The sequence below is a fragment of the Centroberyx affinis genome, unplaced genomic scaffold, assembly GCF_046629955.1.
Source record: "Centroberyx affinis isolate AG114_WGS23_722 - 3 ecotype Tasmania unplaced genomic scaffold, CSIRO-AGI_Caff_v1 ptg005195l_1, whole genome shotgun sequence".
In the NCBI taxonomy this organism is placed as follows: domain Eukaryota; kingdom Metazoa; phylum Chordata; class Actinopteri; order Beryciformes; family Berycidae; genus Centroberyx; species Centroberyx affinis.
In genome coordinates this window covers 227332-254413 of record NW_027282584.1, presented here as the reverse complement: position 1 = coordinate 254413, position 27082 = coordinate 227332, and the positions used below count along the sequence as shown (strand labels likewise).

The following is a 27082-nucleotide window of genomic DNA, read 5'->3' as shown; positions in this document are numbered from 1 at the left end:
GATGTCACTGTGTGGAGATATGAGGCCAAACACAGCTCAGTGTGTGTGTGTACTGTATAGGAGTGGTGGGGATGTTGCCTGTTGTTTAACACCATAATAGAGGAAGTGGTGAGTCATCATGGCCAAGCCACTGCATTTAGTATTTCCACTTAATCATTAATTTCTTCATGAGCATTTGAATCACTTTATCAGCACTATTATTCCTATTGTATTATTATTTTATTATCACCATTATTTACATTAACACCTAGATCAAACCCATATGGCTTAAAACAGGAGTTGAAACAAACAGGGTTCAAATTCAGTGAAAAACTCGAAACAATCGAATAAACTCTATAATAAATTCACTGAAAAAAATCAAATAAACTCTATAATAAATTCACTGAAAACTCTAATGAACAGGTTTATACACTAATGTTTTTTTTTAGATGTAAGCAGCATAGATTGTAGATTTTGGGGAGAGTATATGTTGGGGTTTTTTTATGTTGCAGCACAGTAATTCAGTGTTTCAACTTTTCTAAACCTGTGATGTTGCCGACAATAAACTACTACAATTTAGAATTAAAACACATTTAGACCGACTGGTTTAGTTATTGTGCACCACAGCTATTTTTTTCAGTGTATAAGGTGTCACATTGCAATCTCCTGTTTGTGCAGTTTGATTGGACGCACCGGCGGTGGCTCCACCCAACAAATAGAGTCAAGCCCCTGCAGCCCAACTCACCTGTGAAATCTGGTCCAGCAACAACAGTCACTTGCACCATCAGGGTCAAAACCTGACCAAGACATCTCCATAGAAGACCTAGTGAAGAACAAAGCTCTGCGTAAGTGTCTGGTATCTTTTATTTATTGCTCTTGCATTGTTCTATTGACACTATGTCATGTCACTGACTGATTATGCTATAAATTTTCAATTTTACGCAGGAAAAAGCAGATTTGAAACACATGGAGGAGATGCCTTGAAGTCTAAAAAATCCTCCATATTCTTTTTCATGATTTTAAAATAATGTGTCATAGTATTGAACTGAGACAAGAAGAGAAACATAATGTTTAGTTCTACAGCACTTGAATTTTAACCATTATCCTTCTTGTTTCGACTTGGCTTGTTCTTTTATTGACACTTAAGTTACATTTCCAGCCACTGTCTGTGTATTAGATACTCCTTAATGACACACTGAGTCCACAATGCAAAGTGTATTCCAGGTAGCTTGATAAGAACACTGTGCCCTAAATAAACCTGTCAATCCAACTCTGCTGCAGCGGACACCATGGCCTCCACCCTCTCCGTACGTAGCTTGTCGGTGCGCCAGCCCTCCTTCTCCAGCATGTCTCTGAGGGACAGCGGACGCAGCATCCGCTCCAAGCCGCCCGTCTCCTCCCTGTCCTCCGCCACCACCCTGTCCCTGTCCCGCTCTCTGTCGGTGGGCAACGGCCTCAACATCCTGAGCTCCAGCCTCTCCTTCAACGGCCTCGGCGTAGGGGCCAGCGACAAGGAGACCATGCAGGGCCTGAACGACCGGCTGGCCAACTACCTGGACAAGGTGCGCTCGCTGGAGAGGTCCAACGCCGAGCTGGAGGTGAAGATCAAGCAGCTCATGCTGGAGCGGGCACCCAAGGGCCATGACATCGAGGGCATGATGAACCAGGCACATGTCATCGGGCAGGAGGTCAGTGTTCAAAATGAGCTGGTGATTATTAGTGTTCAAATGCAAGATATAGCCCTATGAAAGAAGAAAGAATGAACTTACGGATTGTGTGAGAAACCAAAGATGCTGTTACCACCCTCCTTATTTAGATAGATAGATAGATAGATAGATAGATAGATAGATAGATGTTATGGAGGCAGTTTGTTGAGAGCCTTGATGGCAGAAGGCACAAAGCTCCCACCAAAGCGAGCTTTTTTACAGATTCAGGATCTGTATCTGCCGCCCAATGGAGGGTGAAACACATTGAGTGGGTGTTCAGTGAGTGCACTGTGTGTGTTTTTCTGTCTGCAAGTTACAGTATATGAAACAGGTTTGTTTAGCATTAGAAAAAGCGCATAATATTTCTCGTCTTCCATTGCCTGATTTTATAAATTTTCCAACATGTCCCGGTTCCCCGCTCAGGTGAGAAAGAAGACGCTGGAGAACGCCCGCATCATGCTGGAGATTGATAATGCCAAGCTGGCAGCTGATGACTTCAGGGTCAAGTGAGTGTCACACAGAGGTTCTTTTCTTTTACTTGCCTGCGAGTGTTCACATGGGAGCGCCAGACTGCAGAGCAATGTGAATAAATGACCTTTCTGTCAGGCTGCGAAATAAGAGCCCCATTCCCACGGTGCTCACGCACCCGCAGGAGACTAACAGCTCCACCATCGGTCAGCACAGTGACGTGATAGATGGTGCGGGTCAGGGAGACATCATCCATTTCTGAAGTATCCACAGTTGGCAAGGTGGAGCAGAAGGAAAGATGCTGGAGCCGGGATACACCCACCGCTTGTGTTTTTCACAATGTGTTGATGGTATGCTTCATGGCATGCTGTGGAGGAGTGATATATCAATTGGTAATGATTTGTAGCTGTTAGCATCAAAATGTGTCCCCATATATAGCTGTAGTCATGTGAAAACCTTCAGTAGAAGAGTTACATGCTCATTACATTCTCATGGGTTGAGAAAATTCTACCACATTTGGCCTTAAACCCCTCCGGATAAACTCAAAAATGCATAGTGTTCAAGCTGAAAACAAGGCTGTTTTTCTTAGTTCCTGAATACAGTAGTTTTGGAGATACAAGGTTTTCACTGGACAGTAACAATATGTTTGTGCGTGTTAGGGATGGGACAATATATCGAAATTCAATATATCGCAATACAAAAATGTGACGATATGTGTCATAGGGCAGAAAAATGAATCACGATATTAGCTGTATTTTATTCTGCTGTAGTAATCACAAATGAGATGGTTTGCCCATCACAATTTCACAAGCTCTCCATCCAAATTATATTATTTGCACTTTGTAATGAGATTTTCAAATTAATTAATTGAATGTACCCATCTGCTTGTTTGCAACCTCCTTTCCCTGTTCTATTTCCCCACTATGTTCGTTCACGCAGATGGGAGGCGGAGGCCACCTTGTGCCAGTCCGTAGAGAGGGACTGCCAGGCTCTGAGGAGAGCCAAGTCGGACCATGACCAGCTCATCGCCACCCTCCGAGGAGACCTGGACAGCCTGAAGGAGGAGCTCTACTTCCTCAAGAAGAATCACGAAGAGGTGAGATCCCTTCCGAGGCAAAGGTCACGTCAAAATATGATCAATGAGTGTTTACTCGTCAGCCCAATCGCTTTGCAAGTTGTCAAGCATCTACCTGGGAGAAAAGTAGAACGTTTCTGAAGTATCGTGGGTTCTTAGAGGTGTATGAGGGCCAGTGCGTGACTGATATCATCCGAAAAACCACAAGGCTGTTAATACATTCCAATGCTTGTATTTTCTACACAGCTGAAACAATAGGTTGCCAGAAGCCAGCAGTGTGCATGTGTATGTGTGTTTGTATTAACAGTATTCAGTATCTGAAACATGATAATGTGTTTGGCCACACCTTACCTTTTGTAGTCACTGTGCTTCTAGATACCATGATAACACACATGCTTGTACATGAACACACACACACACACACACACACACACACACACAAAACCAGATTATTTGAGCCCATCCAGCTTCAGGGAGTGTGTGTGTTTAGACAGTCAGGTGTGGTGTCCAGGATGTGGCCTATTACTGGTACCTGACTGTCTGACATTCACACACTGCTCTGCTCTCACTAGTCTTGACTGAGTACCAAGTTAGAGGTTTATCTGAAAATGTTATCCTGTATCAGCTGAGACAATTTGAAAAAATAAAAAAAGAACAAATAAATGAATGAATGAATGAGCCACGAACAGTTTGAGTAAAACAGAGTATCATCGCAGATCACATATACAGTATGTGAGAAACATAGTCATGATGTGGGTGTATGTCAATTCAGTAATGTTATACGTGAATGTAAATTATCTGATAAGGTATAATTGTTTCCATATTTAAGTTACTGTAACACAACACTCCTGTCTTTAGTCCAAAATTGCCCTCGTCTCTAGTCCAAAACATTATGAGTTGAGTCAGCGCAATTGACCTAAACAGCTGTTTTTTGACTTGTTAGCTAGCTAATAGCCAGCAGGCAAGTTTAGCAAAGCAACTGATGATAATGTAAACAAGCAACTACTAGCCACTACAAACACTAGCTCCTACTACCAGATCAGATCAGATGTGGTTACAAAACAGTGATAGTTATCCAACTGGTTATTATGATTCACTGGCTAGCAAAGCTGATGTGATCTAAACACAAAAAACACACTCAAATTTATGAATGATAAAAAAGAGAAGTTCCCAAGTAAAAACAGAATAGTTTCTATTAAACCGTGTAGCGATAGATTACAGTCGTTTAGAAACGCAATCAGCTATTCACAGCCACTCTTGCCCAAGAGCTGTGGACCTCCAATATGGCCTCCAACCCAAACTACTTTGTCATGACCAGGCTTTTGATGAGTTCATTTCCAAGGTTTAAAGTCCAGACTAAAATTCTGCAGCGCTGACCACAGTCCTCTCCCCTCTTCGTACTGTGCAGGAGAAGGTCTCCCTGAAGGCGCGTCTGGCCAATGAGCAGGTGAATGTGGAGGTGGATGCAGCGCAGGGCCCCGACCTGGGGTCCATGATGGCCGAGCTGAGGGTCCAGTATGAGGGCATCACCCGCAAAAACAAGGAGGAAGCCGAGGCCTGGTACCTGAAGAAGGTCAGTCTCTCCTCCAATCTCCCTCTCTCTCAGGTAGTTATGTTCTGCTTTATCTAGGAGTTTCTGCATTCTCAAATGTTGTATTAATAGACTACAGACATGAGATAGCCTTTTGGTGTGTGTGTATTTGTGCTGTACAGCTGGAGGCAGTGCAGTCGGAGGTGAAGGAGAGCAACGAGGCGTTGCGCTGTGCCCAAAGTGAGCTCAATGAGAGGAGACGCTTCCTGCAGGCGCTGGAGGTCGAGCTCGACAGTCTGCGCAAGCAGGTACAGTATACACACACATAAACACTGTGAAGCAGCAGTGTAGACTACAATAAACACCTCTTTCTCTGGGCATACCAACCTCGTAGCCAAATTACCATAGACTGATATTACTTTCCTGGACAGTGGGATTGCGATGGTGGGGACACAGTATACCTTCGTCCTCAATGTAGGGGTGGCAGGGTGGCCTAGTGATTAAAGAACTTAGGTTCAAGCCCCTCAGCAAGCAATCACACTGATGAGATATCTTGAGCAAAAAGGCAAGCAAAAAGAGAATTTCCCTGCAGGGATTAATAAAGTCTCACATTAACTACCATTTCACCGCTTCTTTAAAACCCAATACCTCACCTCTTCCCCACCTGTTCCCTCCTGCACACGTCAGGCCTATCTATAGGTCACAGCTGCTTTCTCTTTGTCAACAAAGAGCTAACAGCGATACAATGTACACAGCGATTTCACTCTGCTCATATAATCAATCAATGCGACAGAACCCAGAGTCAAACAAGCAAAGGTTTTGTCTGTGTCACTGCTAAACATGTGAAAACAGATCATACAGCAGCTTGAGGTCTTCACTGGAGACAAAAATACCTAGTGGTGTGTTTGCTCAACCTGATAGTTCGCCCACAGTATTGAATAGAGAGATATTGTGGCGCTAACAGTCCCTACTGGTCCTGGTCAAGTGGTGAAGGTCGTAAATGGATGAGCTCCACAGGTAAACATTCAGGGCAATATTGGCTCTGTGAAGAACTGTGAATTATGTTTTACAAGTCTGATGCTTGTTTGAACAGTGACAACTCCTTTGTGAACCTAAAAGGTCTACATGCTCTCCAGATTAATATGTATGCTCTGTCTGAACAATATTGAGCTAAGCCTATAGGGCTTTCATCTTTCAACCACGTCAGTGACTTATACAATCTTACCATGGTGTTGTTAAAATGGCTGCCATTAAGGTTGATGTAGACTGTGCTACCACTGTAAGGTGCTATGTGCATGTCTATGTGCTATGTGCATTTTTTGTCAAATTAATTGTGATACCTCAGTATAATTACCATAAACGAATGAGACCATGGTCGAGACAATTGGTAGCCTCTATCACACATGCTAATGCTAGTGTTTATATCAAAATGAAGACCACATTTCCCATAAACCCTGTTACTTGCTCTCACAAAGAGGATGTTGCCACTTGTCCCCCTCTCTGGCATCGCTCTGTGTTGAAGAGCAAGAAGGAGGTTTAGAGCAATAACAGCAAATATGCATTATGACAATATAGGCTAATGCAAAGTAAAAACAAACAAACTGTGCCATAAAGCAATTTCCCTTTGTGCCGTAAAGCAACCCAGCAAATTTCTCACAAAATCTGACCTGGAGGCACAGAGTGTAAAATGCAGTGTACAGGCTGGCAATCTTCTCGGCAATGGTCTCATTGTTTACAGTAATTAATGTGGGAATGATTTATTGATCTTAAATTGTTACACATAGCAACTTGAAATAATGCGAGGGACAAGTTTGCATTAACTTGAAAATGCCATTTAGTGGTGATAGTTAACAGTTACTTGTTGCTACCTTGTTGTACATGGCATTTGTAGTGTATGTTATTCTATAAGTTATTGTCTTAACCTCTACCTGTATGTGCTGCTGCCAGGTGGGAGTGCTGGAGGGCAACCTGGGGGAGACTGGGCATAAGTACTCTATGGAGATGGACCGTCTCCAGGCCACTCTGACCCAGCTGGAGGACGAACTGTCTCAGCTGCGTCTGGACATGCAACGCAACAAGACCGACTACGAGCAGCTGCTGCGCATCAAGCAGAACCTGGAGATGGAGATCGCCACCTACAGGAGGCTGCTGGAGGGAGAGGAAGTGTGAGTGGTTCCCTCATTCCCTTGTATGCAGGACTGGGTTAGGGCTGGGAACGTTTTGGACACTGCTGCCAGTCCCGTTACTCACAATACAGTTACTGATACAACAGTACTTTTTGTTGAAGTAGAGCACATCTCAGTACGCAATGGAGCAAATTATTTTCTATTTAAAAAAACATTGGTACATTTTTCTTGAAAGAATCATGATAAAATAGTGGCTCAAAATCCTAAACTAGAAGAAAACCTAAATTGTAATTGCAAGGATGTAGCATTTTAAAGCTTTTTGATGCCTACTGATACTCCCATCCCAACTTAAAGTGTCCTACTTGCAGCAGATATACATATAAACTGAAAAAAGGTTCTGTTGGATTAAACTGTTGTATTCTTTTGTCCTACAGGGTGAAGGAAACACCTCCACCTCCAAAAAGTAAGCACAGATTATTTTACCTCCTGAATTGATCAACAAACTGTCATCACAAGCAAGTTGCTACAAGATAAAGTTATAAAGTTGTCAGTACACCTTTTCCACATGGCAAAGACGGCAGCTCTTACAGGATATCACTGTGGTAGAACACCTCTTGTTAGTCGGCCAACATTGGCTCATTCTGATGGGAATATGACCCGTTGTTGAATGGATAGTTTCCCTGGGGTCGCTTTAACAGTTTCATATTTTATGGCACGGCCTGTTTTTTCTTAATCTCAGCAGGCTTACTATTGTCATTTTTGACTTCCTTGTTTATTCTTTCTTACCCTCACAGCCCCTACGCATTATATTGGGTTATTAAAGCTGTACTTGGATTTTTATGTAAAAATACACCCGTCTTATCTGCCTGAATCACAAAGTGGTGCTGCAGTAGTGGAAAGCATCCCATCCCCACTTATTGAGATCCTGTAGATTCGTCCTATCTCCCCAAATTAAATTCTGGTATCGGGTATTGATACTTCTCCGCCCACAGGAAATGACAAATGAAAAATTAAGAGCGAAATACAAATTGTGTTGAGCGAGTGCTCCGTCCTGAGACAACTGCAGACTAACCAGTGTTAGATCGTTTGGTTCTCTCGTCCCTTTGGTATGAAGAATCACAGACCGGCCAGGTTGACGTCACGTTACAGGATTCCTGGGTATTGAAATGCAAATTTTTCAACAGTTACATCTCGCTGCCATTTGCATCCAGCATCATGCAAAGTTGCCTATTGTAGCTTTAAGCCTCACCAAATCAAATAGTAATACTTGCAGACAATATACATATATTAGTGGTTCTTTTCAAAGCTGCTCCACAAGACAAAATATGAATAATTACTTTCCCTTGTTGCCTTTGATTTTGTGCCAGAGCATTAACCATGCATGGTCTGCCACATCACACAGGCAAAGATAAATGATATAGTGAATAATAAAAAAAAGGGAATAACCCTGGTTTTATTCTGTGAGTTACAGAAGAACCTGAAGTCAGGACCAGGAAGATCGTAAAGGTCGTCACTCAGACGATGATCAACGGCAAGGTGGTGGATGAGTCCAGCGAGGTGGAGCAGATCGAGGAGCGCAAGAAGTGAGACGACTCGACCCCAGCCTCTAAAATGACATGTGGATCAAATCTCTCCTGGGTCTTCCCTACTCTGTATCTGTGTCTTTATTTTAATGTCTTAAGTAAGAAACAAAGTACTGTAACAGGTAAAAGAAATGTGCAACCGACATGTTCCTCCTTGTCAGCAACATCAGAAGCTTCTGAGCAGATGAACACTGTAAAGGAAGCTCAACCTCTAGAAAATGGATTCAGGATTTCATAATCACAATGTAATCGTCCTCTGAAATGATCTGATGGGCTGTTTTGAAAATAAAGGACAAAATAAATACCTGCAGATTGTGACGGCTCTTGATGAAACATGTAAGGCTGTTATGAAATGAATAAGAACCTCAGTTGTGAGTCAATATTTAAATACTGACATGAGATTTTGTTGTATTTGCATTATCTTGAATTTGAAAAAAAAATAGAAATACTGTCTCAAAGATCTGCTGATGTCGCAGCAATAGCCTAGAGCAATGTGTTACATGGTAGTTTCAGTGTAAATCATTATGAGAAAGAAACCCAAATTCAGCCAAATCAGCTCTACAGTATCAGTGAAACACAATGTAAAAGAAGCTTGGACCGAAACGCAGGGAACATAATAGCAGGGAGGGGGAAACCGGGGAAACTATGATTCTCAACTGCACCAAGAGGGCAGAAACTACAAAAACCTGGAGTGACCCAAATACAGTGGTCTCAGATGACAGGCCTTTGTGTGTGTGTGTGTGTGTGTGTGTGTGTGTGTGTGCATGGGTTTCTGTGTCTTTCTGTGTGTGTGTTTGTATGCACACATTCATATAACAAATGTAAGTGTCTCTGTTTCTTGTAAAAACACATTTCAGACAGCGAGAATGTGTGGTAGCAAATGGAAAAAAAAAATGTGACAACATCAATATAGGAAGTGAACAAAATACTGATGTGATGAAAAGCTATTGTCCTGTCATTCTAGGTTACTGTGATACAAGGCCAGGTCAAATGTCATACCAATACGAACACAATAAGGCCTGCAGAAAAGAAAAAACTTGAAAATCGTGTCCAAGGTTTGTGTTCCCCAGCTGAGACTTTTTGCAAAAAGATTTCTAGGCGTCAACTTTAGAAGATTCTGTTGATTTTTATTGTGCAACTCTACCACTTTTTTTTTGTAGCAATCCCCCTGTTGGTAACTTGATAGCCACTTGAGTGAGAAAGTGCTCCATTTATGCTGAGCGCTCTTCTGTCATTTGGGGATTTTCAGCCACTTTTGAGTTTTATACCTGATCACTGAAGCGTTTGCCAGTGTGAGAAGTTTCACAGAGGGGTGTGTGCATTAAGTAAAAGTAGCAATACCATAATGGAAAAATACTTAATTAAAAGTAAAAGTCCTGCATTAAAAAGTTTACCTCAGTAGAAGTACAGAAGTATTAGTATTAAAATGTAGGTCTACCTAAGTATCAAAATTAAAAGTACTCATTTTGAAGAACGGTCCCTTTCAGAGTGTTAAATTATTGATGCATAAGAAGTATTTTAATGTCCGTCTAACTGCTCTATATAGGCTACTGTTGGGGATTTTAAATTGTAACAATGCAGGTATTTTATGTTTTGTATGGAAAACATTATTCTGCAAAGTAACTAATAACTACAGCTGTCAGATAAATGTAGTGGAGTAAAGAGTACAATATTTTCCTCTGAAATGTAGTGAGGGAAAAGTATAAAGGCCGGTAAAAATGGAAATACTCAACTCAAAATTGTACTTAAGTAGGCTACAGCACTTGAGTAAATGTACTTTGTTACTTTCCACCTCTGGTATGTGGTGGAGGTGGGATGTGTGCATGTGTGTGTGTGTGCGCGCCTTTGTTTGTGTATGTGCTTGCCATAGAGAGAGAGAGAGAGAAAATGCTGCTTTTATTGGAGTTAGTTAGGTGCAGTCTCATGTCAGTGTGAATTCATGCTATAGGTCCTCACTCCAGTGTGAGAAGATTTACTGTGATCCAGTAAACAGAAATTCCCAGACTCAGATATCACTGATGACGTCGAAGCCTCTTTAAATGGCAGCATCAAAAATACACCAACCTGAGGCATTTTCAGCTGAACAGTGACTGCTATTCTTTTTGAGTTTAATAGCCTAGACTGTGCCTTGAGGCCGTGCATACACTTTACAAGCACATACACAGTGATATTTTTAGAAACTCAGATAATAGTTAAAAAGAACGGACTGTATGTCTAAGACACACGTATACAACAGCAATGACCCCACCCACCTTTCAGAAATAGAACAGCAAAGACACTTTGTTTTTTTTCACTTAACATCCATCTTTGCAATACAATATAAACCCCATTTTTATCCAAGTTTATGTCTAATTTGATATAGAATTACTCCCTGTGTTGAAGGAAGTTAAAGCTATCTTATTAAAACTCTGGATACTGGTCTGGTTTCCTTATATTATTACATGTTAAGAATTTGAAACTAAAAACCTGGACCAAAACAGAATGACCTTTATATGGTGTCTGTACAGATTCACTAGTCAACTTTTGGTGACTCTGTATTTTTATAGAATAGTGCCCCCTTGTGGTAAAACAGACAACAAGCATCTGCAGAAGAAACCCACTGAAAAGCAGGAAAATGGCATTTCTAAAAGATCCTTTTTATAAAGCTATAATGTGGATTCTTGTGCTGTCTTGCTTTCATACACCAACAACACACAACAACACAATTATCATTGTTTAAGCTGGTTTACTCAGATGAAGGTTTATTCATTTTTTAATGCGTTTTTGTCATAACACCCACAATTTTAGCTCATCTTTGATTACTTTCTTACCCGTAATTATGCCACTTAACTTCATCATAGAAATCATAGTTTTATGACAATACCAGTTCTTAGAGACAGCAGCTAATGTCTTTGATCTATTAAGTACCTTTTTACATATTTTTTTGTACCATGGTATTTGTACTATTACTGCCACCACAGTTGAATTTACCAGGTTAATTTATTTATTTGTATTTATTTACTTTTACTGCTGAGTGATTCATCTTTCATTTTCTAATTCCTAGACGATCTTTGATATTACCTGTCACGAGTCTCACGAGTCGAAACAGCTCATTCGCCTGTCAAAACACTTTTAAATAAAACGTATGCCAATATGTAAGTGTCATATTGTTAAATCTGTTCAAGTTTTATTTGTTTAATTTGTGCTGTTGAAGCTCTACATGAGAATATTTTATTGGTGGAAATCTTTGGGGGGGGGAATGATACGTTATATGAACGTTATAACGCTAAATTGGAAGTTGTTAACCTAGTTAGCTAGCCTTCTGTAACTAACGTTAGCTAACAGTTAGCCAACCAAGCTAGAAGACCTGCCTGGTCTTGTACTGTGATGATTACATTAAGTTTATGAGAAGCTTATAGTCCTCTTTAGGGATGTAGTGAGTGGAGGGTAGATCCACCTAAACTGAATTTGAGTTGTAGAATAGAGTTTACCCACCTTTTTTAAGTTGACATATTTTGTTTGTGACATGAAATTAATAGTGCACATAATAGTAAGCATCCAACTGCTGTAGGTTAAGTCATAAGGAAAAACAAAGGATACCTCTTTATTTACCACTACATCCCTGGTCCTTTCCCATGTCATCCTCCACTATGCCTTGCTCTCCAGGTCTGAAAATGGCAGCTCTGTGTCAAGTGAAATCTTCTCTGCAATCAAATATAAAGCTCTTAACTATGTATGTGAGGTGAGTCTGTAGCTTATAGACTTTATTACAGAATTTCTGTTTGATCTGTCCTGCCTTGATGCCTCTTTCATACTCCCTTCCCCCGTTTTCCTCTCTGTCCTTATTTCAGACCACTACTACTCTAAAGGTAACAATGAACTGGTTGGCACTGCCAATGCCTTACCACACCGGTAACGGTGACCTTTACCCCCACACCGGTAACCTGCCTGAGATCACCTACAGGACGCCGTGGATCAGAGGTACACTGGTTACTTGCACAAGCTTCAGAGATACTCAGCGTCTAATACAATACTGTCCTACAAAGAGAAACAGCAGTAACTAATTTTGATTTGGGTTTTTAGGTCAAAAGTCATGACTAGGTTTTAAATTCTATTTCAGCAAAAACTATACTCATACATGCTATTAAATTATATGGCAGTCCATTTTGTACTAACAATACTATTTGTCAGGGAAGGAGATCAACTTTGAATTAATTTTTCTCAATTTTACAACAGACAGCCACTGCTCTTTGGCTTTGAAGGGCAGAATACATGGGTGAAGCGAGTTCTGTTATGTCATTCTGCTTCAATAACATCGCACTGTACACACATGGCAGTCTATATGAGGCCATTTATCATGTGATGCTTATTAGTTTGTGGTTTGCTGCTTCCTTGCTGCTGCTCCCAACAACCAACACCAGTTTTCTCCAGTTGCTTTGGTTGAACTCAGCGAAGCTCACAGACAAACTGTTTCACCGCATAACTGCATGTAACTCACATGATATGACTGATTCCTGACTGAAGGATTTGTATTAATACATTGTAACACCATTGTAACGGTATACCTGATGCACTCGACAGGAAAGGTGATCTCCACCTGCAAACTCTTTGTCGGTGGATCTGTGCTAGACGATCTAGGAGGGAAGGGACAGCCAATTAATTCACTAGAAAGGTACTGGCACTTTCAAACAGAAGTTATAAATTGCCTTACTGTGCACCCTTTCCTTCCATTAGGTTAAATTGCTAGTTCAAGCCCAGTTGTTTTGATTAAAAGTTTTTGTATGTTCCAGGTTGGGTGTCACTGTGAACCAGGTGAAAGGGGATCTAGAAGAGGTGATACCCAGTTCAAATCCTAACTCTCAAGAGGATCTAGACCTGGATGATGCCTTTTCCCTCTTAAAGAAGTCCAAGGTCAATGGTCCATGTCAGGAATCCTTTTGCAAGTGCACAACAGACCAGATGTACTCCATTAATAAGAACATGGGTAAGTTATAGAAGTGATATGCTTCAGTCCTTATAGAATTGCCTTATTTCAGTTATTTGAGCATTCCCACATATATTGGATGCATGATAGTTTAGAATAGACAGACCATACTGTGGAAATGCTTTATTGGAAACATGTTGAGGATTGATTAAATCTTTCAAAGATCTGTGGCTGCCAGAAGAGGTTATGCTTGTTGATCACCTGCCACAGTTTAAGAGACATTTGCCCACATTGAAAGCCAAGCTGTCCAGGCTGAGGAACCTGCCTGTGGCCGACCCTCTGCTCAGCTCCACAGGAGACACTCTGTCTGAGGACTCCATATTCAGGTGAAACTTTGCTATAGCATTTTATTTTGAAAAACTTTGACCAAAAGTCTAATCTTAATTCTTGCTGGCTTGCAATATTGTCCCTGTGGTGCAAAGTTAACACCAGCCACAGCAGTGAAATGCAGGTAAACTCTGACTGGCTGCTAAGTTTGTTGACTCTCCCAGCCACTTTGGCAGGTAGCCAGCCATCGCTCAGAAGTCCCATTCATCTTATTGTAGTTGGCTGTTAAAATAGAGAGAGAGATGCAGCAGCTGCAGTACTTTCTTCAGTATGGAATAATGAATATTTTGGTACAACACGGCCAACAGTTACCATTTGTGTGTACATTATATTACTGCTTGAGTGGGAAATTACCACCAGACAGCAGTCAAACGATGGTAAATGTTGCCAAGTTTGTCTCATCATCCACTTTCCTTTTGTATTCTTAAAATCATAGTTTGCTGGTGAAATAGTCAAGTTGGCTGGTGCATTTTGGTATTCACCGGCTACTGTGGCAGGTGGACAAAAAAGTTACTTTACTGCCCTGATTTCCCCATTCATTTCCTAGTTTAGGTTCATCATAATGTCACAACCTAACAGATTACAACCTTTCAGGCACTGTGCGTCTTATGAAACACCTCCTGATGTACAGACCAGTGACATCCAGACCTGTTCAAATATTTATGAGGAGTTTGGCGAAGAGACACTGATAAACGAAGAGGTAATCAAGACAGATAGATAGAGACCAAATGATTTGGTTATGTATGAAATGACTTTCACTTAACACTGATTGTTTCCTCTGTAGTCTCTACTGTTACCTATTGAACTGGACACCTTCACACTGAACCGAGAAATCTGCACCCTCTTTCCAAGCATTTGGGGTGTTATGAGTGTTGCTCCTGAAGTGATGGAGGAACAACTTCCAATCCTGGATGTGCTTCATAAAGGTGAGAGGGATGGAAGGGATGGATGTTTTTAAGAGCAAATGGCAAATAGGAAAGAGCTGTACAACATAGAAAAGCAAACGGACAGTCCTGTTTTTGTTTCAGCTTCCCATTCAGCTGCATTATTAGCAGTGGACATTTCCCAGTTTAACCTAACACAGGAGCCCACCGCTGACTGCAAGATGAATGGAGGCCTAATAGACTCCCAGTCAGCAGGTACAAGTCAGTCAACATCACTTAATATAATTTCTCAGTTGTGTTATTCAGTGAATATAGAGTTGATGCTTCAGCCAGGATCTACAGGCCTACAGACCACAGGCTGGTTCATCTCAAAATTCACCAGTCACTTTCACTATTTTACCAGCCAACTAGATTTTTAAAATAAAATAGGACCTCCAAACCATGCATGGTTGTCTTCCAGAGTGGCTGGTAGAGTAGACAAATTTACAATGATCTGGCTGGTGGCTGGAGGTAGTTTCCTCTCCATGGTCTCAGCTATGCTTGAACTAAATTTCTCTCTAAGGACGCATGGTGCTTCCTACTGAAATGGAGCTGGACATCACTCTGTCGTCCACTTCCAAGGCCAGTCTAACCCTTCTCTGTCTGTCCATTTCTGAGCTCCAAGAGGAACAGCTGTCTCCGCTCTGCAGACGGTGAGTAATAACAGGTCACCACATGGTCAAACTGCTGGTAGACTAGATATCATGGTGAGATTTGTCCTGGTGACAAGAGAAAACAAAACAAGAGGCTTATACAAAAGAAATCTCACCTCAAATCAAAGAAAAGCAAACACAACTGAATTGGAAAGCAGAACTGATACGAAAACAAAACGCAACAAGGTGGAAAATGGTAGAATCTCAAAATGCATAAAATGACAAGGGAAATAAAATACATTTAAATAGCTCTGATGGAAAAATACAGTCATTGGGGAAGTGAGAGGTAGCCATTATCCTTGCTATATTTATCACTGTGCAAATGAACTAAATTACAGGCTCCTACCATGAAGGAAATCAAGTTCTTGTGATACTAATGATTGTTATGTAGATATTTGGTGTCAGAGAGAGATCAAAAGCAGATGGAGCTGGCACTTTGGAAGGCAGAGAAGCACCCAACCTTTGTGATGGGCTTTCTGTTGGCAGGTAATAGCAAAATTTAGGTGTAGAGTTTGTATAAATGCAGTAATTGTAGTCATTAATTGCATTAATTGCTAATTATATTGCAAACAACGCCCATATAAGCTCATTGTTTAGCATGTTCCTGGTCAGTTTAATTTCTAATGCGTTGTTTATTTATCAGCAAGCAGTATTTGTTGAACACTTGATTGCAAATTTTAACATTTTTAGCCTGGGTGCCTCAGTGGGAAATGAACCATGGCAGTTTTGGTGTCATGCTCTAACCACTGAGCTACACAGGACCACCAAATCAAACATATTGTACTGAACCTCTGTACATTACCCATTGAGCTACACAGGACATTAAAAATCCAAACTGCTCTATTTTCCATCAGAGCCTGAAGTATGTGAAGCAGCTGTCGAGTTCCAGCCTCTGCCTGAAGCCCTGAAATTACTTAAGATAAATAAAGACGGTTTTGTCAGTGTCGGTGACAAACTTCAGTCCCAGACAGGGACAGGAGTGCCACAGGTTTATCTGTCTCGCTCCCATGAGTTCACAGAGAGCATGAGCTCAAAGTTTCGTGCTGCCAAGGTGGATAAGGTGGAAGACTTCACAACACTGTCCCCCCACTCCATAGAATGTGAGTTGAGTCGATTCAGTATTTTTTCTCTTCAGGTTTCTTAGAGTATATGAAGAGGATGGCTGTACGTTGTCTCTATGATCTGAATGTCATTTTCATGAAAGCATATTATATTTATAGTGAACGTGTATTGCCTATTTTTATGTTGTTTTATGCCTCACCAGACTTCCCGTTTAGGACCATAAAAGTCTTGTGTTTTAAGTTGAATTCGGGATCATTGCAGCAAATTTCTTACATACACTTCCATGCCTTTGTCCCCATCGCCTGCAGTTCCAGTCAGTGGAGTCGGACTCAGATCCATCCTGAAGAATCCCTTACATCCAACTCCATCATCTCACCTGGAGAAATCTGCAAGTGCTGTTTCTTCTGCTGAAGCTGCTACAAGTGCTTCCCCTCACAAAAAATACGATACTCGTGGGAGCACCTTCTCGGCGCTCACCATCACCACAAATAATGAGAAAGAAAGCACTGGAACCACCAATACTCTAGAAGACAGCACTGGAAAGATATTTTCAGTATGTGCAACAATCTCCTCCACTCTTAAGGTGGACATCAGAGACGAAGGTGAGAGCCGACCAGAGCAGATTTCCTCGGGTCCCAAACACGGCATCCTTCCCAGACTCGGTGTGAGAGACAATCACATGAGTCTCCCAGCAGCCAGACATCCACCACAGAAGGACCTGGACCCTCTGTCCACCTTCATGATGCTGAGGTCCCAGCTGAGAGCCTCTGTCCCCGGATTACCTCAGAACTGTGCCAGCACTCCAGGTAGACTATGGGGTTGCTGTGTGGCTGATTTGGTTGGAATGACTGAATGGATTTAGCCTTTGTTGGTCGATCCTTAAAAGCAGCCCGAAGCCAGTTTTCATTTCCCAGTTCTTGCAGCCATTCCATTGTGGCAGTTTTCCTGCCACAACATTGGCATTTTTAGTATGCAACTCAAGAGCCTGTAGTCAGCTCCATCAAATTATTAAAGTGCATCATCACCAACAAGGGTCTTAGCAGCACACTCAATCAGAAGAAGGTCAGGTTAAGATAATACACAAGTTAAAAAGATATAAAAGAATAAAACAAGATAGAAAAAAAAAAAAGAAAGACAAAACAAATGCGTGTTAACCACACACTCATGGTTCATTAACAGGTCAGTGGTAGTCATTAGACATTGTTAGTCCAGCCAGTTGGGTAAGTAGGTATAAGGTAACTCTAGCGTCAGCCTACAGTTCGCTCCACCACTTAGGATTTTGTATTAACACAGTAGTCAATCCCGGCTCAACTGGTATGGTCCAAGATGGCAGCACACCAGCAAAAACTAAGGAGTTATAATCTAGTGGCCAATTTTGAACCATTAGATTATTTAATTGAGATATCATTGCCTCGTTTTAGAAATGTGAATAATTCATTAGTTTGCGTGTGTGTTGTGTCTGGCCAACACACATTAATGCAACATTCCCCTGATCAATCAAGACTTGGCTTTATGTCTGAATTTTAACAATAAAATTCCACGGTCAAAGTGAAATCAAATTCAAACCTGTTTGTGATTGTACATCAGCTGATCAGTACCAGCTGACTCTTACTTCACTTACTTACTTAACTTAATTACTTTACACTGGTCTAAAGGTTTAAAAACTTGCACTGTCACATATCTGTAACCTCACCCTGTGTTTGTTAGTACCAAAGGTGAAACAAGAAATGCCACAGCCTGATCTGCAGCCTACTCCAGAACAAGAGCTAGACAGGGGGCCTACATATATGAGTGGCACTGTCGCAGGAAATGCTACCAGAGAGCAGAAACCAGGCAGTCAGCCAATCAGTCAGACTGTCTGTCAACCTGTGCCTCAGGACAGGCCGGGCAGCAAAGTTGTACAGGTCCAGGCTACAGGTACGACACATTCCCAGCACTATCGCTTCACCTACAACTGCCAAATGAGAGTGCAATACATTATCTTTGTTGGCAAAAGCAGGTATAAATGGAGCATATACTTTATATCTACTATGCCTTTGGGGGTTTATTGTGCACCACGCAGAAATACAACCATATAACCATTTGTTGAAATAAATGGTGCAAACTCCTTTGACGCAAGTGTCTGGCTGAACTTCAGATGCTGTTGGAAGTTTGTATTTGTTACCCCCATGTTCTCCCGCTCCCTTGCAGAGAGCCAGTGGCGTGCCTACTGTGAGCTGCTGGCCTTTGCTCAGCCCCGTCTGTGCAGAGCCAGGGAGCTGGGCCTCAGCTCTCCGGCCTGGGGAGACTTCAGCAGCCTGGCCCCAGACCAAACCCACTTCCTCCTCAAGCAGCAGGAGAAGCAGCTCTGCAGGACACAGGGACACAGCGAGGAGCTAGTCAGAGGTTTTATTTAGAGCATGGAATTGTTTAGTATGCAGCTATTAATCCAGTAAATCCATGTTCGAAGCGTGTAAAATCCCACTGCTGTCCTGTTGTTGCATTGCAGATCAGGAACTACTTTTCAACCAGGTTGCCCTGATCCATGTGCTGGTGACAGTCAGGGATCTGCTCCTGAAGTGCAACCTCAGCACCGCTGTGGGTCAGTAACAATGTGCAACCATTGCTGACAGGTCAAAACATTGACTCCAGTTTTAAGGATTTTCATGTTTTTCATTTAACATAAGCATTGTGATATTTACAACCTTTTCTTCTCTTTATGTCTGGTCTTGCAACAAGAGTACCTGGCCAGGGCAGCGGAGGCGTGTGCAGGTCAGAGTCTGGAGCAGCTGGTGAGGAGGCTACGGATCCTCCTCTTCCTCGGTCACAGGAACCAGGAGGCCAACCTCAAACTGCTGGAGCTGCAGGACCAGCTGGCTGCATGGCTACACGGCAGGAAGGGACACAACACCATGGACAAAGTCAGTGTTCACATCAAGAGCAAAACTATGTCCAGTTCTTGGGCTGTACAATTAATTGTGTATAATCATATAATCACAACTTAAATAATTTGGCGATATTGAAACATCCTATCTTGTTTCATTTCATATAAAATGTGTGCTGTAGTTGAAAATAGTCAAGAATGTTGATGTAAGATGCAAAAAGTGCAGTAAAATAATTTTGTTCAAGATCATTAAGACAGATAATCATGACTGATAATCATGATCACATCAGAAAATTGTGGGATTATCATTTTATCCACAATCACACAGTTCTACCTGTGTCCATGATATTTTTCCTATTCATTCTTGAAAAACCCACTGTGATCCTGGTTGATGTGTTTTGTTGCAGGTTCTAGTCATAACAGTGGACTCTGACGATTCCAGAACCACGCTCACCAAAGGCCTGAGCCAAGTGACTGGTAAGGAACTCTTCATCTCTTTCAACCAACATCTTATCGACACCAGTTGAACTGCATGTACTGACATAATGACCTCATTTGATCTGATTGTGTGTTTGTGTGTGTGTGTATGTATGTGAGTCCTGTTATCCAAGACAGACAAAGGGCATAGGGCATCAATTTTTTTTGTCTTGTGGAGCAGCATTGAAAATAACCATCAATAAACTACTAATGATGTCAGCAAGTATCACTTTGGTTACTTTAGTGAGGTTTAAAGCTACAATACACTGGGTAACTTTGCACACTGGCGGCTCCAAATGGCAGCAAGAGGTAACTATTTAAAAAATTTGAACTTCAATACCCAGAAATGATGTAACCTGACATCAGTAAACTGCACACAGCACGCTCATGTTTAAAAACTTCTCCATTGCAGCCCCACTTTGTGATATAGGCTGATAAGACACGTTTTTCCATAAAGATCTTGCCTAGTGCAGTTTAATATGCATGCTTAAATCTAGACTAAAGAATCCAGTAGACTATTATTTCACAGCTTGCATTATCATTTGTGATTTTAGGACACAAATCGTGTTACCACAGGCATCACAATAACCCGTCACGAGCCAAAGCAGCTTCTGTAATCTAGTTTGCAGTTAAATATCTTTAAGTTTTGTTTGTCATCTCAGGTGCAGCTGTAACTGCGGTGTGTCCCGAAGAGGACAAGACCAAATTGTTTGGTGCCAGAGTGGTCAACAGGTGGGTTTGTAGTGTCTGCATCATGGAAAATGTACAGTTGTTTGCAAATCTTCTGTATTCATTACAAATTGAATTGTAAGCAGCACTCATTTATGCTCACAGTTCAGCATATTCCTCTTAAATCTCATTCAGATTGTTGTCAGGAGACACTAGTCCGGTGTTAATTTCCAACTTGGCTTTGATTTTATGAGTGCAACAAATGATAATTCAAATAAAAGATAGACAATGCTTCTACTTGGTTTTGGTATGTGGGTACGGTGCTCTTTGGTTTGGGGTTGTTGCTTACTGAAAAAGGGAGGAATTCCAAGGCATTCTTCAACCAAAATTTAAAAAGCCTTTATTCTATGGCTACGGTTCAAAATAACACATCAACAGCAAATCCCAACTCCAACACGTTTCGGCCATGGGAGTATCATACCACACTGCATGAAGAAGTTGAAGAGTGCCTTGGAGCACATTCCTATTTCAACAAATGGTAATTGTTTGGCCATGCTGTAGCAAAATATTCACTTTGTCACTTTGAGAAAGCCTTCCATCTCTCCTCTTTCACCAGCGTGCGTGACAGTGTGTGTGTGGTGGTGTGTGGCCAGCATATAGGCGCAGACTTCCCCTGGCAGTGTTTCTCCCTGGTGGTGGAGTACGACCATTCAGGCCAATCTCCTTGGGCCGCCGTCTGCACAGAGAGGAGCATCAGCCACCTCACCTTCCACACCGTCCTCCCCAACGCCGGTCAGTTATCAGAGGATATACTTATTTCACACTATTGCAAGTTTGTTAGGAAGAGTAAAGTGATGTTTTGTGTGTGTGTGCTCCTCCAAAAGAGAGTGATACAGCCTCTTGGTGCCTAGAGGACAACGTGCCCTATGTGTTGTTTGTGACTGAGGGGCTTCTCAACTGTCCGTTGCTGCTACAGATGCTGGAGTCAACGTAAGCCTTCCTTTTCATTCAGTCAAGTCTAATCCCACTGAGCAGTTTTAATTTGATTAGCCATTTAAAAGCCGTCTAAATGGTTATAGACTTCTAGGCTAAAAGTAGCCTACATAGGGTTTAAGTGTTGCTGTTTCTGAACACAGAGGACATGTGGGCTCTTCATTTAGCCACTGGTTGAGATTTTGGGGTGAAGGCAGCACATCATAGATTGCAATGAAATCCCTTCACAAAAGACATTTTACAGACAGGCTTTTATATAATTTGTTTTTACCATATTTACCAGTGATGATAAGCTGCGAGTTAGATGCCATATAGTGGTGTGTGTTTTTGTGTGTTGTGCTGTAGGTTTAATATTACCGTGTTGGAGAGGAGCCACTGTCCGTCCTTGCAGATGCTAGGCGGGACCCATCACTATGCTGTGATCACAGTGGACGAGAGCACCGCTATCATCATTCAGGTACTGTGGCGGAGATACTGCAGCCGAGAAGGTTAGACAAGCGGCTTGCAACTGAAGCAAATCATCAGTTGGAATCCCAAATGATCTAAGCTCCCAAAATAACTACTGCTGAAGTGCCTTTGAACACGGCACTTTATCTCCAGTGCAGCTGCTGACTGTAGTTGTACTGTGAAACTTCCAGGTTCGAAAGGCCGCAACTGTGTGAGTGTGAAGCAGAGTGATGCTGAAAGAGAGTGACTTTCCATGGATAAATATATGTTTAGGAAAAAAAAGGTGCAGGCCACTCTAACAGTAGATTGTAATATTTGTTTATTTTAATCCTGACAGGTGCCTAGATCTGTGACCTCTCTCTCTCACACACACACACACACACACACAGACACACAAATCTGCCTGCTTTGACGTTGGGTTTCCTCATTCTCTTTGTCTCCCTCTACTGAGCTTCTTTGTCATTGCACAGAAATTCTGAAGACCAAAATCTCCATCCTGACAGGCAACAGACCTGTTCTTGATGTGTTGCCATTAAGTGTGTGTGTGTGTGTGTGTGTGTGTGTGTCTAGAAGCAGGAGGAGCTGTCAAGGGAGCGGGCCTGTGAGGGAGTGGCGATGAGACTGACCGCTCTGTCTCTGCAGTACAGCTGCTGCTGGCTCATCCTGCACTGCCCAGACAACCAGAGAGGGGGGTCAGTGTCCACACACACACACACACACAGATTTTAGGCATTTAAGCTGACACTTATCCAGAGCGAATTAAAATTGAAGTAACAATAGGCTTAAATTTCTAGATCTCTACACACACTCACTCACACTCTTTCACTCTAACACACGCACAAAGGCTCACCATCACTGTTTGTGTCTGTGCAATGGCAGCTTTTCCAGCGAAGCCTTCAGCAACCTGGTGTTGGTATACTCATCTCTGGTGCTGTTCGGCATGAAGTCAGAGGATCTAGACGTCAAGGTACAACACATTAAATAGTCTGAACTGTTGCCATTTTTTCCCTGTGTGTCCTCGCTGTCATACGCTGTCATATGATCTCAACAGGGTGGGAAATTATCACCAGCCACATGCTGGTAAATTTCAGCTATGGCTGGTTGTTAAGTCTGTCTATTCCTTCTATCATACTGTATAATTTGGAGGTCCTATACAATTCTAAAAATGTAGTTGCTGGTAAAATAGTTGAAGAGACTTGTTACTATTTGGATGAACCAGCCATTTACATTTAAGGCTGATACTCTTACAGAGGGATGTAGAGTCAGTGGGTAGGTAGGGGGTGCAGTGCCTTGCTCAAGGACACTTCAACAGGACACATGGCTGTCATGTGTGAACAATCTCACCCCTGCTGTACTTTGTCCATATGTCATAAAAACAAACACCAATAGAATCGCCACTAGGGGATCAGCAAATGGCAACTGCAGGGTGGCACAGCGCAAAACTACTTTCGGTCAGTCATCTTTTTCAGTAAAAGGGATACATTTTTGGAATGCCCTACCAACAGAAATAAAAACACAAACTGATCTGAAAACGTTCAATGAAAAGGTGAAAGACTGGCTGAAACAAAACCAAACCTGCGATCATTGATCATTGATCATGCACTTGTGCACGGACACATGCACATGGACATGGACACATGGATAGAGGAACAGACACACATAGACAAACATACATACACACTTGCATGCACACGGACATACAAATCTACAAACATTATGCACATACACATACTGTAAATTGCCATGAAGTAGGGATACACACATACACATGTGCACACATACACATACGCAACACATGTAAAATGACTGTAATTTTATGTAAATATTGTAACTTCTGTATGATCATGTCACACGTATGAGAATGTCACTACTTATTATCTGCTCAATTAACTAATGTACTTTTGGTAATGATGATATGTTATGACCATTTTTTAAGTAGAAAAGCCTAACCAGGGACAGGGGTCGTAAATTAGCCTTGGCTAGAAATCCCATATGCAGCTCATCTGTATCATGTTATTATAACCTGTTACAATGTTTGTTTTGCATTGTCCCTGACAAATAAACTAATAAATAAATAAAATAAATAAAAATTAGGGGCATTGGCTGTTATGAGGATCGAACCTGTGACCTTTCAGTTGCAGTTGTATTCTAACTACTAGGACACCATGCAACCACTGTGGCTGATTCAGTAACATTAGTTTCCTCCCCTGTGTTGTATTATGAATATTTTGATACACCATAGCCAACAGTTACAATTTGTTGTATATTATTGTTGAGTTTCCTGCCCTCTCTGTCAGGTGCTGATAGTGTCGGAGGTGCTGGAAATAGCCAAGTGGATCAGCCAGATCTGCTTCCACAGTCTGGCGGCCAGTGACAGGGATCCTCTCCGCTACCTGGACAGACACTGGCTGGCTGTGATGCCCTCAGAGGTGAACACCACATCACAAAAACAAAGACATTCACAGAGGGAGTCATTGGAGAAAAGACCCACATTTTACTGCATGGATGCGTAATCATCCCCGGGAAAATTTTGGAATAAAAAAATCAAGTTTTTCTCTGTTTTTAGCCATCGGAAGTTTCAAGGATTTGTCTAGTAATTAGTTGGTTGAGAGGCATTAGAGTTTTTCTTTGGTTTTATTGTATAACACTCCAGAAGGAAGTGACTGCAGTATGGATGCAGGGTAAATGCATAAAGAAAGGTGTCTGCAATGGCTGTCACTTTAGCTTTTAATTCAAGGGCGCTAACATATAACACCATAACACATTTTTTTCACCAAAGAGTGATGCATGTGATTTTTTTTTCTCATGTCCTATGAATATAAAGTCTCTGGATACATGTTTGTGTGCTGCTGTGTGTGTGTATATATATTTCTTTCCCTCTCCCTACTAGGAAGAAAAGTGTCTGTTGCAGTTCCCATGCATGAACCCCCTGGTCAGTCAGCTGATGCTGAGCAGGGTCCCGTCCATCCAGTGGCTCCTAGGGGCCTCGTTGTCCCAGCTGAAGGAGCTGCTACCTGAGGTGCCACATAAAGTCCTCAAGGTGAGCCGGGATACATAACCACACACACACTGCCATCTCGTATAGCCATGTCCAGTATTGCAGATGTCAGTGGTTCTCTACCTGGGGGTTGAAACCTCCCCAGAGGGTTGCAAGATGTTTTATGGATTTTGGAATAAATATATTTCTAATAGACAAATCTATTCAACCTTATGATGTTTTTAATCTTAAATCCCCATTTCCTTTTGAGATAATGTTTTCGGCCTCTAGCATTCTTCCAATAATTAATCAAACAAAATACCCTTAAAACAGAAAATACAGTTCATTTGGTACCAAAGGTCATTCTGAGTATCTTGCAACAGGGTATCATAAGAAGGCATTGCTTCATTTTTAGGGGTCACAGGCAGAAAAAGATTTGGTTGAGAACCATTGTCTAATGTTGAGTGCTTTAAGGATAATTCCTGGATAATTATTTTTTTTAATGTCCAAATGGTTCTTGAAAAGTCTAAGAACCTGGTGAAATTGCAATGCATGTAGTAGCCTGCTCCTAACCGCGGTGTGTTTAAAATTTTTACATTTAACATGAAACAAAGTAGTGTTTATGATTTAATATGATTTTGGGTGATATGAAAAAAAAATTACATAACATTGTCACAGTTCCCAAAAATTATCCTACTAGTGTGTCACAATTATATTTGATGTGAAACTTTACCATGAACCACAATCGCCAAATGTCTACATGACTTTGTATCCACAATGTGTAGATCTTTTCATGGGCAGTGCAGCATTTAACAACCTCTTTCCCCTTCCGGGTTTCAGCTCTTCAGTGACACCACCTCCCTGTACAAACTGACCACAGACCGCAGCCAGCCTGAGCCAGAGGCAGCATTCCCCGGGAAAGACCACTGTCCATCAGACAGTCCCTGGACCAGCCGTAGAGACCTCCAGCACGCACAATCTACCCTCCAACCAGAACCATTCGGTACCAACCACAGCGCCGACTTCCTGTCTGGGGCTGAGAGTGTAGCAGGCAGCTTCTGTGAGCAAGGCCCGGGCACGGCCACGCAGGATGGCGGTGCAGATTTCCAAGTTGACCTGAGTTGCTCCTTTGACACCCATCACCAGAAGAGCTGGACCAACGGTGATCCATGGAAAGACGAGGAGGAGGAGGGCGAGCGGAAGGAGGTGAAGTCCGCTAGCTGGAGCAGAAGAGGGAGAGCAGTGGGAAGAGTTACAGAACGAGGAAGCGACGAGTGGCTGCAGAGGGCTCCGAGAAACCGCGACGCCTACGCCGAGCGCCTACACACGGCCGCTGACAATCCTTTCGAAATGGAGTCCCCATTCAGTTTCAGTGCCAGCCTGCAGCAGCCGGCCTACTCCGACGACGGTCAGATGTTCTCCTACACTGCAGCCTATAGTGACCTCCAGCTCCCAGATAGCTGCTACACTGCCTATGGCCTGAGCTCCCCTACAGGAGTCGCACCGTGGGTCGGAGGTCACAGTGGCAGTGACAGTCCCTCCAGTAGCACAGGGACGACAAGAATTTCCCCTAACTACGGCTCCAAATGCTGGATGGGACAAGAGAGGAAGAGGAGCGGAGACAGCGCAGGCTTGGTTGGCACAGGTGAATAAGAGCCGAGTTAAAGTGTCGTCAAAGTGTCTGTTTTTGCTCTATGTGTAGAAGAAGTAAATGTATTTTCTGCTGATTAATTGATATATATATTTGCTCGTGTTTTTTTCAGTGCTGACACCATTGAAGAAGGGGAAGCTGAGCTATGAGAGGGTGCCTGGCCGAAGCGATGGACAGACGAGGCTTCGGTTTTTCTAGGCAGGACTGCCATGTTCCGGTGGCCTTAAATGAGTTGAATTTAAATTATCAAATTAAATAATTCTACATTTTAAGTCCAAGTTTTTCCTGAGATGAAGTTAAGTGATGCTTTTCTTTTGCTTACCTTAAACACAAATGTGAGCCTGGTTTGAAATTTAAATGAAACTGTAAATTAACTCCAAAAAGTGTCAATACCAAACTAAATTTTGAATTTGTCTATGAATGCTTCGAATTAACTGACAACATTTTCGACAAATTAATTCTAGTTGTAATGGTCAGCAGAGCTTTTGTTCAGTCCTGTGATTTTTCTCTGCAGCCTGGCTGCAGCAGGTGGATGCTGCAACAAAACCTAAATTGTGATGAAGCGCGGTAGTTGTTGACCAACAATCAGAAGGCAAATGCTGCATTGCT

The 27082-nt window shown here is 42.1% G+C and overlaps 2 protein-coding genes across 2 annotated transcripts; both read left to right on the top strand.

Annotated features, from left to right (window-relative positions):
- Positions 1-769: 769 nt before the first annotated feature.
- LOC139666915 (keratin, type I cytoskeletal 18-like) lies at positions 770-8752 on the top strand. The gene is made up of 9 exons (XM_071546258.1): positions 770-824; positions 1261-1667; positions 2109-2191; positions 3093-3249; positions 4637-4801; positions 4942-5067; positions 6707-6924; positions 7320-7348; positions 8357-8752. Exons 2-9 carry the CDS (start codon positions 1269-1271, stop codon positions 8470-8472), a joined length of 1293 nt encoding a protein of 430 aa, XP_071402359.1. The 5' UTR covers positions 770-824; positions 1261-1268; the 3' UTR covers positions 8473-8752.
- A 1434-nt stretch (positions 8753-10186) lies between these two features.
- On the top strand, positions 10187-26671 carry LOC139666912 (protein shortage in chiasmata 1 ortholog). The gene is made up of 28 exons (XM_071546251.1): positions 10187-10209; positions 12114-12189; positions 12299-12428; positions 13029-13119; positions 13238-13431; positions 13595-13757; positions 14353-14458; positions 14543-14684; positions 14787-14897; positions 15205-15334; positions 15726-15820; positions 16189-16434; positions 16705-17202; positions 18104-18313; positions 18587-18781; positions 18885-18977; positions 19115-19296; positions 19667-19736; positions 20399-20468; positions 21022-21197; positions 21290-21395; positions 21744-21855; positions 22416-22537; positions 22725-22812; positions 24143-24274; positions 24736-24885; positions 25663-26467; positions 26586-26671. Exons 1-28 carry the CDS (start codon positions 10187-10189, stop codon positions 26669-26671), a joined length of 4602 nt encoding a protein of 1533 aa, XP_071402352.1.
- Positions 26672-27082: the final 411 nt, after the last annotated feature.

What these genes read in the sequence shown, in the direction of transcription:
- LOC139666915 (XM_071546258.1), top strand. Translation starts at nt 1,269, where the DNA reads ATGGCCTCCACCCTCTCCGTACGTAGCTTGTCGGTGCGCCAGCCCTCC. An exon ending in TCGACAGTCTGCGCAAGCAG is followed by an intron (nt 5,068 to 6,706) that starts GTACAGTATACA and finishes TGCTGCTGCCAG; the next exon opens with GTGGGAGTGCTGGAGGGCAA. An exon ending in AACACCTCCACCTCCAAAAA is followed by an intron (nt 7,349 to 8,356) that starts GTAAGCACAGAT and finishes TGTGAGTTACAG; the next exon opens with AAGAACCTGAAGTCAGGACC.
- LOC139666912 (XM_071546251.1), top strand. Translation starts at nt 10,187, where the DNA reads ATGGAAATACTCAACTCAAAATT. An exon ending in CAGAGGATCTAGACGTCAAG is followed by an intron (nt 22,813 to 24,142) that starts GTACAACACATT and finishes CCTCTCTGTCAG; the next exon opens with GTGCTGATAGTGTCGGAGGT. An exon ending in CGCAGGCTTGGTTGGCACAG is followed by an intron (nt 26,468 to 26,585) that starts GTGAATAAGAGC and finishes TGTTTTTTTCAG; the next exon opens with TGCTGACACCATTGAAGAAG.